This window comes from Penicillium nucicola (genome assembly GCF_028828085.1).
Source record: "Penicillium nucicola strain IBT 29836 chromosome Unknown utg000002l, whole genome shotgun sequence".
NCBI lineage: Eukaryota > Fungi > Ascomycota > Eurotiomycetes > Eurotiales > Aspergillaceae > Penicillium > Penicillium nucicola.
In genome coordinates, this window is record NW_026643126.1 from 3,408,403 (window position 1) to 3,425,337 (window position 16,935).

Genomic DNA, 16,935 nt, shown 5'->3' on the forward strand with positions numbered 1-16,935 from the left:
AAGATCAGTGTAACTTGAGCCCGGGTAGCAGGAAGATTGTACTATTGGAAAAAAGTTAAGAAAATAAATTTCAACCCCGCGTATCTCCAAGGACGGAACGGAACGTTGAATTTCTGCCTCCGCTCCGCGATTTCCTGACAAAGCAGTAAGCTGCTGCATAAAAGCCGACCTATCCACGGTTCGCATCATATGGCCCCACTTACCGCAGGGGAATCCTCGAATCGGAGCAAGAGCATAACTCTATCTCCGTGCCGTGATGAGCAAGGTTATTACTGGCATCAGAAACACAGTCAAGGATCAGTTTCAAAAATGTGGTGCTGCTGCGATTAGGTGTATTTTTTCAAGGTTATTTAAAGAGATTGTGTCACCCCCAATCTATCTAATCTTACGAGATATTCACTCACACATCTTCATTCTTATCAAGCAATCCACCATGGCTCCTCTTCAATTTGGCGTGATCATGATCCCATTCCAACTCATGGACGTTGTGGGACCCATCGATATCCTCTCTAGCTGCTCGAAGCCTTACTTGAGCGGTTTTGGCAATGCCGAACTAGCTGATCGTGGCATTGACATCGAATTTCACTTCATCGGCGATGAAACTGCCACCCATCCCACTGGATTCCAATCCCAGCCTACGACCACTTTGTCTGCTTGCCCAAAGCTCGACTATCTTCTCATCGGAGGGCCCTCGCCGGAATATATCAAGAATATCCCACCAGCGATAGCAAGCTTTGTGCGTGAGCGTGCTGCAGAAGTCAAGACTGTGTTCACCACCTGTACCGGTGGAATATTTGCGTCTGCACTGGGCCTGCTGGATGGCCTGAATGCAACCACAAACCATGAAGCCATAGCGATTGCGAAAGAAATTGGTCCAAAGGTCAAGTGGACAGCGGAGAGAAACTGGATTGTGGATGGCAAATTTTGGACTGCCGGTGGTGCATGTGCCGGCATGGATATGATGGCTCATTGGACCATGGAAAACTACGACAAAGATATTGCCGAGGCTGGATTTGCTGTTCTTGCATATGAGCCGCGCGATGTGGTTGGAAAGCAGGTTGTCCTGAGCAAACATGTTTCACAATGATTGAGACATAATAGATATTGAAATGGGAGATGCTCGATGGCAGTCTGGTCAAAACAGACGGGTCGACAAATGGTGGCAAGAAAACCCAACAACAAGTCAGGTCTGTGAGCTCTAGACAGATGATGCCTATCAGGGATAATCAGATGCTATATCAAGGAGCATAATGATCATAAATCTTGAATCAGGAAATGAGTGGCATTCTTGTAACTGTCCATCCTTCTCTACAGTCGTAGGTTGCCCATAACCCTTCCTCGAGGATATCACTGCCTGAGGCAGTAATCATACAAGTGTCGTGATTTCCCCACTACAATATCCAAAAATCAATTGAAGGGTGAGAATATCACTGAAATACAAGTGTGGAATCATTTTGAGGCCGAAGATCCGATTTCGGCCCCAACTCCGTATATAGATGATTGCGACCAATCAGTGGCATTTTGCTTTTTACAATAGAAATTCTCTGTACAAAGTAATGCCCACATTCTTTGTATCTTCCTGGGCAAGAACCTGTCTCTAAATTCATTGTAAAATGTGCTTCGTTTGGCTCTTTATTTAGCTAACTTTTAACAAAGTACCATTGCTACGGACTCTTCTTATTCTCAATCATCTAGCAACAAGCACTACATCCTAACAACGCAATTAGACCACGATCGGGAATTTCTGGCAAGATCCAAGCATATTCGCATAGCTCGTCAAAATTTAGCTCGCCCCGTAGGGTAACATCTAGATGTTTGGAGGGGTGAAACTAGATCATTGTATCCCGAGTAGTCACCAATAGATAGCTGCTCAAGTGGTAGAATCACTCGTGTGGCGCATTATCATTGCCAAAAATATCTAGATTGGCTGTAGTCCATTTTTGGTCCGCAGCCTGTCGAGTCTAAACAAAGAAGACAGAGTGTTTTTGAAAGGGAGTAAATGAGATTTAACGCTATGTCAATTTCTCTTTGTTTATCAAGTCCACCATAGGGTCGGCCTTCAAAACATGAGTAGATACAAGTCTCGTGTTGTAGCCAACCGCGAGTCTCGCTTGGGACTGCATTTATTTCAGTGGTGAGGGGTTTTGTACGTTGGATAATCAGTTTTTTATCAGATTTAAAACTAGGAATATTTGCTGTTTTGGTTAGATCGTAATAGAACATTTGAGAAATCTCTTGACTTGTTTCTGGTGAGATTCATCTCAAAGACGTACCCTACCAAGATCTCAATTCTTTCATTCTTTGAATCGTTTCGCTCGAAGGCCACATTTCTTTGATTCCTCGAATGTAACAACCAAATGTCCTCTTTTATAAAGTGCTTGACCTATTTCTTGAGTCGATTTATCTTCCTATTTTACATATCGTGTATCTGTACAACAACCCCGTCCCAGAGCATTTCTATATCATTTGATTTTAGATTATCTCATTGGCATTCAAAGCCGCAGAAATGCAATTCGGCCTGCGAAAAAGAAATGCACCGGAAGGATTTTACAGCGAGAAGTCCCAAGAAAAGCGCAATGAAGTGGCAAGATCGAGGGTTGAATTTACTTTGCAATCAAAGAGACGAAGGAGAAGCGAAACCGAGCCGGAAGAACTGCAATTGGACGTAGATGCTCTTATGAGGGATCTTGGCTTTGATTATTCTACGAAGATGACGTCTGTTCTACCAAAGATGCCCAAGAAGCTACAGTGGAGCCCTGTTAAGAGTCCAATCACGGAAAGAGCTAAAGCTCCTCGGGGATGGACGTTAGACGAACCTGATTTGAGGGACGAGTGAGTTTTATTTGATTGATAACTGGATGTTACGTTTTCACTGACCATAGCTTCAACATAAAGCGAGCTTGATGCCCAGATAAAAAGGTGCAAGGAACGTATCAGGGGAAATATAATGGCACATGCCTACGAGTTCAAGCTGAAAGAGCTCATGGAACAAGCCAAAGAGCGAGAGTGAGACTTCAATCATGTTGATTTGGTTATGGCGACTAATATATCCTTCTCATTTAGTGCAATGATGGCTAAGTATCCTGGCTTTGAGTGGGCGGTGGTCCAGCGATTGAATGAACTCGATCAAATTTTGAGATGGCTGCAAAGCGAGAGCAAGTATAACCTTGTGAGTACTGTGAGAGCTGTAGCTGCGGCCTATAAATCAAGTACCTTGGCTTGGTCTTATGGTTTTGTTACATACTGGTCGAAAGGGGTACAGCTTTGTCAACCGAGGCCATTCAACTGGGAGGAATTCCATTACATTAATGAGCTCCACGAAGGCCATACAGCATTTTGGGTTGAGGGTGTAAGTTTCATCCCCAGGATTCAAATAAAATCCAAAAGAAAAGGCTAACCTCATGTCTCTAGCTGTGGGAACCTGGACCTCAGAATCTCGCCGCTGCCGCAGCTCGTCCCTTTGGAACAAACCCCGGGAGATGGACTATTCCGGTAATTCCCCCCTTGTCATTAGCAGAAAATACCACTAGTGATTGCTCATAATGTTTCTAGATAGAGGTCAGCCTTCGCATTCCAGCACGGCTAGGCAGTGCTCCATATTCGGATTTCGAATTTGAGATGAAGGACGATACTGGAGCCGACATGATGAAAATCTGCGAACCAGATTTGACTTACCTTCAAAGCCTAGATCCAACGCCTGGTGGTGCTCCCAATGATTTACCCCCATTGATGGGCGCTAAAACATTTTGGATGGCAAACGGCTTAAGTCATGCCTATATAATCAGGTCGATGCAAGCAAACATATTTGATCCCCAATCAAATGACTACCTAGGGAGAACATGGGATTCAGTACCAGCGATTATTGCTCCACCCACTGAGAAGACGCGTCTCAATGGGCCTTGGCTGCGAAAGAAGTTCTATGTTGCATCATCTCCTGAGTCGAAGAGATTGTGGGTGTATAACTATAACCCTAGTATTAATAACCGGAACCATCCACACAAGATCATCACCGCAACAAGGGCCCAAATCGATGCCCCCTTTCCACCGGACAGTTCTATTGAACCCATAGCCAATTTCCCTGGTCTGGATCCGAATATCGCATCAGGGGTCCCAGCCCCATAGTGATGAATCTACTACGTATGTAGATTATCTGATTAAGGAGATAAATTGATTCGGAAGGGGGAAGAACGAAGGAGAGAGGTCTAGCTGCCTGGAATCTTACTTATGGGGTATGTCTTCTATCGTCATCTAACGTCCAAAATATACCTGCTGCTAGTCCCGAGTTCTTTGGAATGGAAAAACAATAGGCTCATCTCTCTGTGAGTCTCTGATACATCTTAGTGCTGCGTTTACTAATGATTTTTTTTGTATGGCTATACCAGTTGTTTCAATCATTTATTATACAAATTGACCATTTTTTCTACCTAATCACAAAGGCACTGTTCTGAAAAGTAGAGCGATATATGTGCATGGGTAGCCCCGGAACACAGCGTTTGAATTTATGCAAAATGGCACCGGACATTCTAGACCCTCAGGCTCCTTTGATAAACTCGCCAGGTCTTCCTATTGCGGTGCTTTCTATCAATAATTGTGGCTGACCACTTGGTCCATGCCATGAATGAGCCAATAGTCGAGTGACTGCCACGATCATTCCTGATTTGAGAATCAGATATGGACGCTGAAGCAGAGTTTTTGCCGTCTATAAGGGATTCTGTATATAAATGAGAATCCCTTGACTTGAATGATTCGATAATCTCTCTATATTCCTTGCATGTAGACGTATAGTCATTATTCCCTGTATAGACATCGTACCCAGTCAAAAGTAACCCGACAAGACGGGCTCCGAATGAGGCCACAGTTTGAATGGATGATTGATCGGAACTCCTCGGGCTGGAGTTATGGAATTCCGATCTCATTGCCAGGCCTAATATGGTCAGCTGGAGACTGTTCTTCTGAGAACCTCTAGGCTGTTACCTGTAGGATTTGTCAAAACATTGCCTCCCTCAAATGGCTTAAGTAGTATATAATTCCATTTAATAGTAAACCAAGTACATACGACCACAGGGTGTGGAGAACAGGGCTTCCCGTCCGCTCAGCCGTACTTAAGCCACACGCCGGTAAGTTAGTAGTTAGGTGGGTGACCACTAGCGAATCCTTACTGTTGTATGTTTTTTAATTTTTTTTTTTTTATTTTTGCCGTTTTTCGGGTTCCTCGATTGATGGATGCTTGATGGTGAAATGATTTTTTTTTCTCTGTTCTGGGCATATGAATCCATGTAGTTACGAAAAGTGTGGCGTGGATCGCTTCGGAAAGAGGTCCGGATAACTCCAAGGCCAATAAATTCACACTCAGTCAGTTTGTGTAATGATGGCCTGAATTGCCTTTGATAGGTCATTTGATCCAATTGGAGAACAACGTAGGCATCGAAAAAAGGAACTTAGGCCGAACTAGACATGAGACACCGCACTTTGGCCTAATACTATCTCTGAGACCAAAGTATGCCGCCGTGGACATAGATCTTCAGTGTCAACCACCTAACAATCCACTGGCATCCATTAAGCTTGGGTCGGACAATGATCCATGATTTCTAACTATACAATCCACAACACATAGATTGAGTGCCGGGCAAAAAGTGACGGGAAAAATATTCTCACGGGTATACGTAGCCCTTTCCGCTAGTTTCCAAGTTGGGGCCAACCACGCAAGCTGCCCCCGTCATCCCCCATCCAAGCTTTTTTGGGTGGATGCAGCTCTTGATTCTAACATCGCTACTGATAAAAAATGTGCTCTGATCCACCGTGGTTCCTGGCAGCCGAGCCAATGGCACTTTCCCAATGGTTTATCGGCCATCTGCGTCGTAGGTGGAGGTGACGATCCAAGGTCGGGGGGCAACAGATCGGGTTTGACACGCAACATCTAAGAATAAAACTAAACACGATTCCATGTTTATGCATCAATTGTCGTCTGTTTGCCAAGGCTCTCTGCGTTGCCTATAATCACCGAGGCATCCCTCGTGTTGTTGTTTCTTTCTCGTTCATCCCACATTTTTGTCTCTCGTTGATAGTATCTGCTTCAATATGGTCTTCAAGTCTTACTACCAGTGGGCTGCTATCGCCCTGGCTGCGACTGCTCAGCTTGGTGCTGCCCAGACCACTACCAGCTGCAACCCTCTCAAGAGTATGTCTTATATCCCGGCGATCACTGGGAAAATGCTGACAATCAACTTTCAGAGACCTGCCCTGCTGATACCGGTCTGAACAAGTACCGTCTCAACACTGACTTCACTTCTGGTTCTCTGGGCCGCTGGAATACCACTGCTGGCACCGTGACCACCACCGATCTAGGAGCCAAGTTCACCGTCTCGGAAGAGGGTGATGCTCCTACCATCGAGAGTGAGTTCTATATCTTCTTCGGACATGTCGATGTCAAGATGAGAGCTGCCAATGGTACCGGCATCGTCAGCACCTGGATCCTCGAATCCGACGACCTCGACGAGATTGACTGGGTAAGTCCCCAGTTGTGATAACATGACACATGCAAAGTCGACATTCTCTAACCGATCCCATAGGAGCAAATCAGCACATACAGCACCGAGATCCAAACCGACTACTTCGGCAAGGGAAACACCACCTCCTACGACCGCGGCACAACCGTAACCGTCACCACCCCAGAGGAAACCTTCCACACCTACTCGATCGACTGGACCAGCGAGCGCATCGAGTGGCTCCTCGACGGCGAAGTCGTCCGCACCCTGGAGTACTCCGACGCATTGGACGGCAAGAACTATCCCCAGACCCCCATGCGCATCCGCATCGGTATCTGGGCAGGCGGCGACCCGGACAACTCTGAGGGCACAATCGAGTGGGCCGGTGGCGAGACCGATTACACCGATGGACCATTCTCGATGTACGTCGAGTCGGTCGACATCATCAACTACAACCCCGCCCAGGCGTACAAGTATACCGATAAGACCGGTGCTTATACCAGCATCAAGGCTACTAACGGAACCAACATCTCTACCAACCTGGCCTCGAGCTCCGGTGTTGCCTCGTCTTCTGTCAAGGCCTCTTCTACTGCTATGGGAGCTTCTTCTACTGCTGCTTCCTCGTCGTCGTCGGCTTCTTCGGCTGCTTCTTCTATCAGCTATGTGTCAGGTGCGTCATCTTCGTACTACGCTTCTGTCTTTATCATTGCTGCTGTTTCCCTTGTTGCTGGATTCGTGCAATGCTAGAGAGATGGGGGTGTGTTATGAATGTATGTTTGTGAGTGGGCTGTCTATATAGACCTTTGTTTTTTTTTGTTTTATTTTGTTTCATGACATTCCTTTATGTGATATATTTCCCTACCTGGCTTGGACTTAATGTCTATTGCTAATTCTATTGACAAATTTGTCTTGGATTCGTTGATTCCCGTAAACGCCGGACCTATAGTATATTGCCTGTTCGGGTAAGTTCTGGCTTTTTTTTTTGGTGAAAAATCAGTCATCGATGATTATTGATATCGCAATGAGATGTGCTGTAGCCGGAGTTGGTCAGTCACCGTTCCAGTATAAAAAGTGTGGCCTTCATCGAATATATATTCTGGTCAACCCCGTTACCGGATGCTATTGTTGTGTAACGCATAAGCCCTGATCCTATAAACTAGAACGACATATACAACGACAGTATAATTTTTATAAGTAATATCAGTGGTATATTTCAAAACGAAACGTTATTAATCGAACCCAGTGATCCAAAAAATATCAAAAAGGAAAGAGTGTGGCGACCCACAGAAAATGGCGCTAGCAAATTCTGCTCTTGTAGTCCAAACGGCTCGCTCCATACATCAACTAGCATCATTGGTCTAGTGGTAGAATTCGTCGTTGCCATCGACGAGGCCCGTGTTCGATTCACGGATGATGCACAGCAATTTCTTTTTTTCTTTTTGTTTTCTCGAGCTTGCTTGACACTCAAAATCTCCTTGTGTGTGGCCGTGGCATATGAGATTTAGCCTCACCCTCCCGGGGTGCTGTCATTTTAAATCGAAATGTTGTTTCCACGCCGTTATACTCATTTTTTTCTCTATATTCATTAATATTGCAGAGGCAATGTCGAGAGCATGTAGGTGGCACTGTAAACCATATGGTTGAGTAGAGAATTTCTGCATTGCGGAGCAAATATCGTACAATTTTTCACACCATAGAAGTGTTTAGTCCTTGAGCCAAGGATCATCTAAAAGCTCTCTAGCTGTTGCCCTCTCACTTGGCATCCAAGTCAAAGCCCTACGTAGGAACTTGACAAAGCTAAGAGGCAGCCCCATTTGACCTTCCATAGACTCGATGACCGGGTTTTCAGGTATAGGCACAATGCCCTTCCATTTGCCTGGAGACACGACTATCAGTATTTCGTCGCAAAACATCGAAAGCGTAGATAATGAAGACACTTACCACTCTCATCCCAGAAATCAGCAGCGATTCTTGGGTTCAGTGCAAGGAACTTGGCAGGCGGCGGACCAAGCAGAGAGATGATTTCAGCAAGATGAGTTGCCTCGCAGAGATCACCAGCACTCTCATTGGCATTGAATCAGCCCTCAAAGCCGAGAAGGTCAAGTGTCTACATATCACAATTAGCAATCCTGCTCAGGTGTTCTAAATCAAGCACCTAATCAAACAAGCAAGAAAACAAAAAACATACCGCGATCCCGACACACCATATGTCAATCGGGTAACTCCACGGCACTCCAATCATAATCTCGGGTGCGCGATATACCATCGGCAAAGCGTTATACTTGTACGGGCCCGGTCCGATCCTTGACTCACCGAAATCAGAAAGCCTCAAAGGGCCCTCTTGAGGAATGAGTGCCCGCGAAGCATATATTGTTCGATTCCCCGAGACTTGCTTGCGGTCTGACGGCGCTTCCATTTCGTGGTCGTCCATCACTTGAAATATATCGTTTTGATCCTCGTCAGCACAGGCTAGGAAGTTGCCAGGATGAACATCTGTGTGCGACCTGTATCAGCACAAGAACCGACACCAACTTAGAGATATTGAGAGTTGTACCGGCATGTATAGCTTCGCATTCTGTATGCAGAAAGTCCAGTGCTTGAAGAACCTCAACGAGAATCATTTTAACCATTTCTTCGCCGAACCGCTTGTCCTGGAGGCCTTTTTGAAAATCAAATACCCCCATAAGTGCGGGCTCTTGGACGAGTACGATATGCTTTCCGTCCGGGCCAGCGATAGTGAAAGACTCATGGAATTTGCGAATGTTTTCTCGTCCGACATGCGAGCTGCTGGAGATGTAAGAGGCAATATGCTCATAGAAAGGAAGTTCGCGGTGAAATACTGAGTTATGGATGTACACTTTCAAGGCGACGTATTTTTTGTCTCTGACTTGGATATTAGCATGAGCAAAGAAGGGAGCCATTGCACCCAGGTGGACATACCTCATATCCCTCGCAAGCCATGTCGTAGAACAACTTCCCCAGCCCAATTTTGCGCGTACCTGGAAGCGATCTTCAAATATCTCGCCGATGTGGACTGGATAGTATCGACGGGGGTCGTAATCGGATATTTGTTCTTCGGCCACCGGAATTTCTACTGGTAAGTTTTCGAACCCATTTGTGGGGAAAGATCGAGGCTCTTCTTTCGAGAATTTACAGCCAGGTGTAGAGAAGAACCTGATTGGGGTGAATATGGAGGCTCCTGGGGACAGTCTGGGATTAAGTCTGAAGCGTAGGGTTGTTGTTGGCTCGAAATACAGAGGCGTAAAGACTTCCGGTGTCCTTAGACCAATAGAGGTCCTCGGAATTCGCTTTGCTATTGATGCCATTTGGTGCAAATCAGGACACAAGCTAGGTTTGGGTGACATGGAGTCAGGGTGTGATCGACACTGCGGCTCTATCCCTGTCATCCCTAATTTTAGCCGGGCCTGGCTTGGCACGGGTTTGCACAGTAGAACAACCTTGGAAGCTGCTGGCTTCTATATCTCTAGATTGAATTTCAATGGTTCAAGTAATAGCTCAATGAGAGGAAGAAAAGGCTTTGTCATTAAACATAGATGGGTGCATGATATGTATGGTAGTAGATCAGTCAGTATGGGGAAAAGGGTCTAGGACAGGAAGATTTGTGCAGAAGAAGAAATATAATGAGAAAACAATATGTTCAAGGGGTATCAGGGTGATCACCAACAACCATCTGTATGGGCATAGCAAAAGGGTATTGCGCATCAAAGGAATCTAGCTCGCTTCCGTCTCCACTGTACCCAATGCTATCACGATTATCATCCGTAATGCGACCATATTCAAGCAAAAGAAGATAGAGATAAATGTCGAGATCTTCATTGCGCAGTGCCTGCTGCGCCCACTCCCGACTCTGAGCGGCAATCACCTCAGCTTCGAAGTCGTGGCTCTGTACATATAGTTCCTCAGACCCGGGCAACATACTGGATGATGAGTTACCCAGGCCAATGAAGTAAGTCATCAAGGCATATAGATCATCGTAGCGATTGTCCATCGGGACGAAATGGCGCCAGGCGAAGAGTCGGGAATCGTGCCATTCGCGGAAGATGGTGGCTTTGATGCCTAGGGATTTGCTGAGTTGGAAGGCACGCCAGCGGCCGGAGAAGCTGTGTCCGTCGATGTCGACAAGATACTTTGATTTAAATTGCTGACTGAAGTCCTTCGGCTCTTTGTATGTCCAAACATCGTCATAGAAGGAGCAGTTGGGAATACAACCCCAGGCCTCAGTGAAGCCAACGTCGAAATGATCCAATGAAAAGTTACTGGGGTTGAAGGCGGAGAAGTTTCGATACTGCTTCATGTTGTTCTCGACGAGGATTGGAACCGTTTTTGATTCCATTTCGGTGCCGTTGGCGGCCTGTACAAAGCGTTGACGATGCAGCTTGTGCCAATTATCCGCAACTTGGATTCCTCCAGAGGTGACGCCACGCCAAAGGAGGGTGTCGGATTTGTCTTCCCATTCATTATCGTGGCGCGAATTGTAGACATACCGCTTGTCGTCCATGAAGTACATGTTCGCGGGGAATAAGATATCGTTGTTCACGCTGACCTTGCACTCGCTGAAAACCGGGAGCAATTTTCTCGAAATGACATTGCTGGATGCCGAAAACAAGAAACCATGAGTGTCTCCCAGAACAGGACCGACCGTGCACAGATCCGAGGAGGCCGTGAAATTAGTGATGAAACCAGCCGACGGCGACTTGTACAGTTTATCGGCGTTCTTGATCGTGATATTGGTGCGAGCAGGAGAATCCGGTGGGCATGATTCATTGGCGAAGTTCATATATGGCCGTCCTGCGATCGAAAACCATTCTGGTTCCACACCCTCAATAGTAGAATCTTTCTCATACAGATGATCCATTCCCAAAGTGAATTGATCAAGCGCATCGCTCGGCAGACTTCTGCTGAGTACTTCCAAGCGAAGATGTTCCTGTGTGTCATTATAGGTAACCATGACTCGAGGCTGGTCCATGACATTGAGCGCAATATCCATATCTGGAAGATACTTGGCGATACGTTTGATCGAGTGCCGCAAGGTCTCTGGTCGCCAGCTTTCCACATCGATAGAAACCTCGTGGTCCCGGATACGCACACCAGCAATTCCATCGCTATGCTGGAGCTTGGCTGCCATTTTCCGGATATCGGCTGGAGCTAATGCCCAAAACGGTCGCAAGTCGCCGGTAATTTGCTGAAAGTCGTCCACATTATGCGCATTGTTTTGGCGCGCAAACATATACCACTCTTTAAAGCCCGGAGGTGGGTGCCGTCCATATGTCTCACGGTACTTGGCCACTGTCCGGCGGAAATTTGTCGAGCGACTGTTATCGTATGCCAGCCATTGGCGGTTGGCTTCCCGCATAAGACCAACAATCGGATGTCCATCGTGGGCATATTCCCCTACAGGCTTTGGTCTTCCAAAAAAGGTGAACCCAGACAAGCGCGGACTGTCCACCGTCTCTGTGAGATAAAGGAGATTGATCAGACATATTGATGTTGCCGCGCAAGCCAGCAACAGGTAAATAGACCTGCGACTTCGGGTGAAAGACAGCATGGCAGAAATCTCCCAACCCTGAATTCCGGGTAGCAGATGCTGAAAGCACAAAGGGCAAAGACTACGAAGACATGAAGAATAAGTTACAGTGGGGTCGAAAAAAAGAGGAGTTTGCCCCCTTAATGTAGTCCAAGCCCGTGCCAAGGGTTCCGGCCTTTTTGAACAAAGCGCAATTCGCCATGCTGACAGGTAAGTTAATGTTCTTGATGTGCACCTCTAGATAGTGTATAATGTGAGTCTTGACCGATCTATACTATACCCATGCATGTCTCAAAATTGTCAGATGGACACAGTCCTTGTACAGGAAAGGTACGCTGTAACATGGGGGCGAACAAGGTTTGTTGGTTCGACCTCGTGTTTGGTGGGCCGCGCTAGTGACAACGTTGGAGGTAAGACTTCTGCCAACTGCCGATATGGGAGGAAGTGAATGAGATTTAGATGATTAATTCACGGGTAGTTCAGCGATAGTCAACATAAGGGAGAAGAAATAAATCGTCAGATTTTTATCAGACCTGAAGTGGTTGTTTAACGTTAAACAATTATACTTTTCCTGCCGGGCCGAGTCACGGGACCATCATACCACGGGATCTGGATGACTAATGTCTTATCTAATCAGATAGATGGCCTCAGGCCAGAAGCGTGGATCTTGAGCTCAGGTAAGAGCTGTCCAGCTTCAGATCAAACTTTCGCATCCCGCAAATGCCGTGGCCACTTTCAATGGCTGATACCTCCCAGGCTAGATAGCCATGGCAACCAAACGAACTCGCGCCACTCTCGAGGCCGAACTCCAACAACAGCAATCACCGTATGCCTTCTATGGAACACCGTTACCACCACTCGACGACAGCATTCGCGATGACGGCTCCTTTGTACCAATATGGAAACAAGAGGTGACAGACGAACGAGGGAGAAAGCGCCTACATGGTGCCTTCACAGGTGGATTCAGCGCGGGGTGAGCTTCCCAATACACACATGCTCGTCGCAATCGCTAATACTGTCTAGGTACTTCAACTCCGTCGGCTCCAAAGAAGGATGGACGCCCGCAACATTTGTCTCGTCGCGACAAAAGCGCGCTGAAAAGGCACAAGAGCAACGACCCGAGGATTACATGGACGAGGATGATCTACGGGAACAGGAAGACTCCCGGAAACTCCAGACTGCCGATGACTTTGCGGGATTCGGATCGACCGAGAAGGACTTCACAAGGCGAGCAGGGCTCATGGACATATTAAAAATCGGGGGTGAAACCAAGGGAGTCCAGCTTTTGAAGAAGATGGGATGGCGCGAGGGACAAGGAATAGGACCTAAAGTCCGTCGCAAGGCCAATTTGGAGGATAATGGTGCATCAGGTGGCGATTCTGAGCAGACGTATCTCTTCGCACCTGAAAATCCGTCATTGATTGCCTTTGTGCGCAAGACGGACCGGAAAGGCCTTGGCTTTGAAGGTGAAGCGCGCCTTTCCGATTCGAATAGGCTCCAGAAAAACAATGATGACCAAGATTCGGATTCTTTCTTTGGCGGAAGGTTAGCCATTCAAGGGAAATCTCAGCCATCTCAGCCATCTCAGCCATCTCAGCCATCTCAGCCGAAAAATGCACGCCGGGGTGGGTTCGGGGTTGGAGTACTCAATGATGATGGATCAGACGACGAGGACCCTTATTCCTTGGGACCGCAGATATCATACAACAAGACAATCGGAGGGGACAAGAAGAAAAAGAGAAAGGGCAAATCGGATGATGGAAAACCAACAATTGCATCATCCAACCCTCTCCTAAATTCCAAGCCGGTGTTTATTTCGAAGAAACTTGCCGCTTCGAGGGGAATCGGAGGATTTAGAAAATGTCGAGATGGACGTCTACCGCTCGATGGATTCGTTCTTGCTGATGGCATGGCTGGCTTGTCGATTTCCAGCGACAAGCGTTATGATCCACCGGTACTCCCTGAGGGCTGGGAATCAGCCAAGCAGTCTTCGTCTAAAAAACGGGATAACTCAGATTATACATCAACAGCCGACACAGCCAAAGCCTCGTTACTTGACCCGACATCCCGAGCAGCCCTTTTGGGTGAGGCTCAATTGCCAGGAAAATCAATCTTCGATTGGATGACACCCGAGGCGAGAGATCGGATTGCCAAACTCACTGGGAATCAAAATCTGCCTCCTGCTTTGGGAGAAAAGGCACCCAAAGGGTACGAGGTTCCCGAATCACAAAGGCGCAAAGACCTTTGGGATCTCGTTCCTAGGCTAGATAAGCAGACTGCAGCTCAAGCATTGACCCGCGGTGTGAGTGGATGGATGCCATATTCAGAAGATGAGAAGAAGCGTGCCCGCTATCGGGTTTTCTTGGAAGTCAGTGCAGGGCTTCGTGATACTCTCCCAGAACGGGTGGAAGGGTCCAACACAGATGAATGGGTCACAGAGATGCAAGAGTTCGGCCGAGCTGCAGAAGTCTTCAAACCCATCTCTGGAGTCATGGCATCCCGTTTCACCTCAGCATCCTCCGCACCTAAGGCCGCCTCAGATGCGCCGGACCCCTCGGATTCTCTTCTCAGTCGACCCACCGAGAAGCCTGATACCCCAGCAGTGGCAGCAGCCAAGATTGGCATGTTTGGCCAAATGACCCGAAGCACAATATCATTTTATCCATCCCGTCTATTATGCAAGCGCTTTAATGTCAAACCTCCGGCACATGTACAGCTTGATCCTGGCGAACGACCCGGTGCATCCGAGTCTCAACCAGGCCAACGGTTCCAGTCTGCCGGGTACCAGGCTGATACTGGACCTAACACTGGACCCAAGGAGTTGATTTCACAAGATGTCATGAACCAACTCCTCATGGACTCGCTTGGTCATATTCCTGGTGTTACTGACCAGTCTGCGTCTACCGCTGAGCCCCCACGCCCGGCTGTTGAACCAGAACGCAACGATGCCCTGGAGGCAGAGCGGCCTGGTGATGCAGTATTTAAAGCTATCTTTGGCAGCGATGATGAAGATGAATAAATAGAGCATATCAAAATATGATAAATGATTGTCCATATTTTCCTCTATAAGACCCTGGTCAAAGCTTCACAACTAAGCATCGTCGATCATTTGCGGTGTTTCGTGTAAAGAGCGTGTGGAGTATACAGTAGAAACAAGATCTGCGAAATTCGACTCACATTGTGGATGGAATGTCCAATGATTCGAAAGTCCCTTGTCTTCCTTGATTTGCTGATTCTCTGTAATATTTCTCTTCATTCTTCTCTCTCCATTCCGCCTCGTACCTGGTTTCCCTCTGAAGTCATCCGGTCTGTGCTCCGCTCTAACTTAGCCTCGTCACTCTCACATCTCCCCTCTTCTCTCCTCACACTCCCCTTAGCCTATGGAGGTTTTGGACTAGCAAGATGGTAAGAATGTTCCTGTTCTCCCCAGAACCCAAATCTCAAACCCCCAAAACTCCCCAAACCCTGCAATCTACTGGAGCGCATATTCCATCGCTTGGCACCTGTCGAACGTCACACGACCGCCCTTCGCAACCAGACCGATCTGCCAACTCTGCGCTCCAAGACCAAGCAAAATTTCAGAAATTAAACTAACCAAACCCTCCGCTGTGAATAGGGCTGCTGCTCCTCCTTACCGTCACCAGATGACGACCAAGACCCACCCTACACTTCAACCCATACAACCACCACAAGCCGCAATGGCACAACCACAACAGCGACCGCATTAAGAAATCGCCACCGACGAAGCCGACGCGCCTCCAATCTACCCCTAAATGAGCACTACAACGAACCAGTGCGCCAGCATGTCTGGCGCAGCAAACGCCGAACCTGGACACGCGCCCAACTAGACCAGGAGCGCACCGAATTTTTCGAGACACGCGTAACAGGCCGCGCAGAAGTCTGGGCAGCAATCGCGAGCGCAATATCGCTCATGCGAACGGGCGATCTAGCTACTGCGCAGAGCATCGTCGATGCAGCAGGCATTACGGTCCCCACCGGTGATCTATGCGAAGGGTGCTATGACCAGCAGGGAGTACTCTATCGGCTTCCGCAGTGTATTGTCAGTGATCCTGAGAATATGGCGGTGATGACGGATACGGATGGAACTGTTTCAGAGCAGGACCTCGGGGATGCTGGGCATGCTACGGATGATAGTGATGACGATGAAGAGGAGCTTGATGATGACAGAATCCAGGATGGGAAGCTCTCTACAGATGATGCTTCTGGGGATGAGCTTATTGAGCGTGAAGTTGAGCGACGGAGAGATGAGAAGGGGAAGACAAGTGAGCGTGATTTGATCCGTGTGCTTGCTCGATTGAGTGATCGCAGTGGGCCTGATCTGGTGCTTTCTGTTGGGAAGGGGCAGACTGTTGGCTTTTTGGCGAGGAGGGTGCATCAGGAGGCGGAGGTGAGTCTTGCATTTCTTCGGCTCTTTCTCGATACTGATGCTAACTGTCTTGTAGCTTGCGGACAATGCGCGTGTTCGCATTGCTTATCTTGGTCATTTGCTCAAGGAGAAACAGTCATTACTTGACCAAGGGTGGAAGAGTGGCCATGTTGTCAATGCTCTCGTCATTTCACCTTCTAATGAGTCTGGGCAGCCGTGACCCTAGGATAGGCCAAAGGTCACCATTTCATGGATGCAAGTCTGCTCCCGACTGGTCCCTTTTGTCAGTTCCCCTTCACTCGTCCATTCACTTTGGATGTCTAGCGTTTTCGGCGTTTCTTTCTCCTGTCTGATATTATTGCACAATACCCCTTGTCTTTCACTTACTGCTTTCTTCCACCTAATGCATCAAAGTCCGTCTCGTTGGCATTCCCTCTTTCGGATTACCTATCGTTGAATACGAAAGCAGACTGATCTTTGGCATGACGCCTGCTTCTAACAAGATGAGTCGCAGCGAG

General features: G+C 47.5%; 7 protein-coding genes across 7 annotated transcripts; 5 read left to right on the forward strand and 2 right to left on the reverse strand.

Moving 5' to 3' along the window:
- Nucleotides 1-433: 433 nt before the first annotated feature.
- N7511_003039 (DJ-1 domain InhA-type) lies at nt 434-1,772 on the forward strand (the record flags this gene model as incomplete). The annotated part of the gene is made up of 2 exons (XM_057125464.1): nt 434-1,045; nt 1,728-1,772. 2 exons carry the CDS (start codon nt 434-436, stop codon nt 1,770-1,772), a joined length of 657 nt encoding a protein of 218 aa, XP_056987623.1.
- Nucleotides 1,773-2,506: 734 nt separating this feature from the next.
- On the forward strand, nt 2,507-4,122 carry N7511_003040 (uncharacterized protein; the record flags this gene model as incomplete). The annotated part of the gene is made up of 5 exons (XM_057125465.1): nt 2,507-2,832; nt 2,896-3,006; nt 3,064-3,349; nt 3,412-3,492; nt 3,553-4,122. 5 exons carry the CDS (start codon nt 2,507-2,509, stop codon nt 4,120-4,122), a joined length of 1,374 nt encoding a protein of 457 aa, XP_056987624.1.
- Nucleotides 4,123-6,078: 1,956 nt separating this feature from the next.
- N7511_003041 (glycoside hydrolase family 16 protein) lies at nt 6,079-7,232 on the forward strand (the record flags this gene model as incomplete). Its single annotated transcript, XM_057125466.1, has 3 exons — nt 6,079-6,178; nt 6,232-6,506; nt 6,570-7,232. 3 exons carry the CDS (start codon nt 6,079-6,081, stop codon nt 7,230-7,232), a joined length of 1,038 nt encoding a protein of 345 aa, XP_056987625.1.
- Nucleotides 7,233-8,188: 956 nt separating this feature from the next.
- N7511_003042 (uncharacterized protein) lies at nt 8,189-9,811 on the reverse strand (the record flags this gene model as incomplete). Its single annotated transcript, XM_057125467.1, has 5 exons — nt 8,189-8,373; nt 8,427-8,547; nt 8,674-8,978; nt 9,040-9,368; nt 9,426-9,811. 5 exons carry the CDS (start codon nt 9,809-9,811, stop codon nt 8,189-8,191), a joined length of 1,326 nt encoding a protein of 441 aa, XP_056987626.1.
- A 332-nt stretch (nt 9,812-10,143) lies between these two features.
- On the reverse strand, nt 10,144-12,051 carry N7511_003043 (uncharacterized protein; the record flags this gene model as incomplete). Its single annotated transcript, XM_057125468.1, has 1 exon — nt 10,144-12,051. The coding sequence occupies one exon, from the start codon at nt 12,049-12,051 to the stop codon at nt 10,144-10,146; it is 1,908 nt and encodes a 635-aa protein (XP_056987627.1).
- Nucleotides 12,052-12,797: 746 nt separating this feature from the next.
- Nucleotides 12,798-15,049, forward strand: N7511_003044 (uncharacterized protein; the record flags this gene model as incomplete). Its single annotated transcript, XM_057125469.1, has 2 exons — nt 12,798-13,003; nt 13,054-15,049. The coding sequence occupies 2 exons, from the start codon at nt 12,798-12,800 to the stop codon at nt 15,047-15,049; spliced, it is 2,202 nt and encodes a 733-aa protein (XP_056987628.1).
- A 383-nt stretch (nt 15,050-15,432) lies between these two features.
- N7511_003045 (ubiquitin domain-containing protein) lies at nt 15,433-16,637 on the forward strand (the record flags this gene model as incomplete). The annotated part of the gene is made up of 3 exons (XM_057125470.1): nt 15,433-15,435; nt 15,647-16,438; nt 16,494-16,637. 3 exons carry the CDS (start codon nt 15,433-15,435, stop codon nt 16,635-16,637), a joined length of 939 nt encoding a protein of 312 aa, XP_056987629.1.
- Nucleotides 16,638-16,935: the final 298 nt, after the last annotated feature.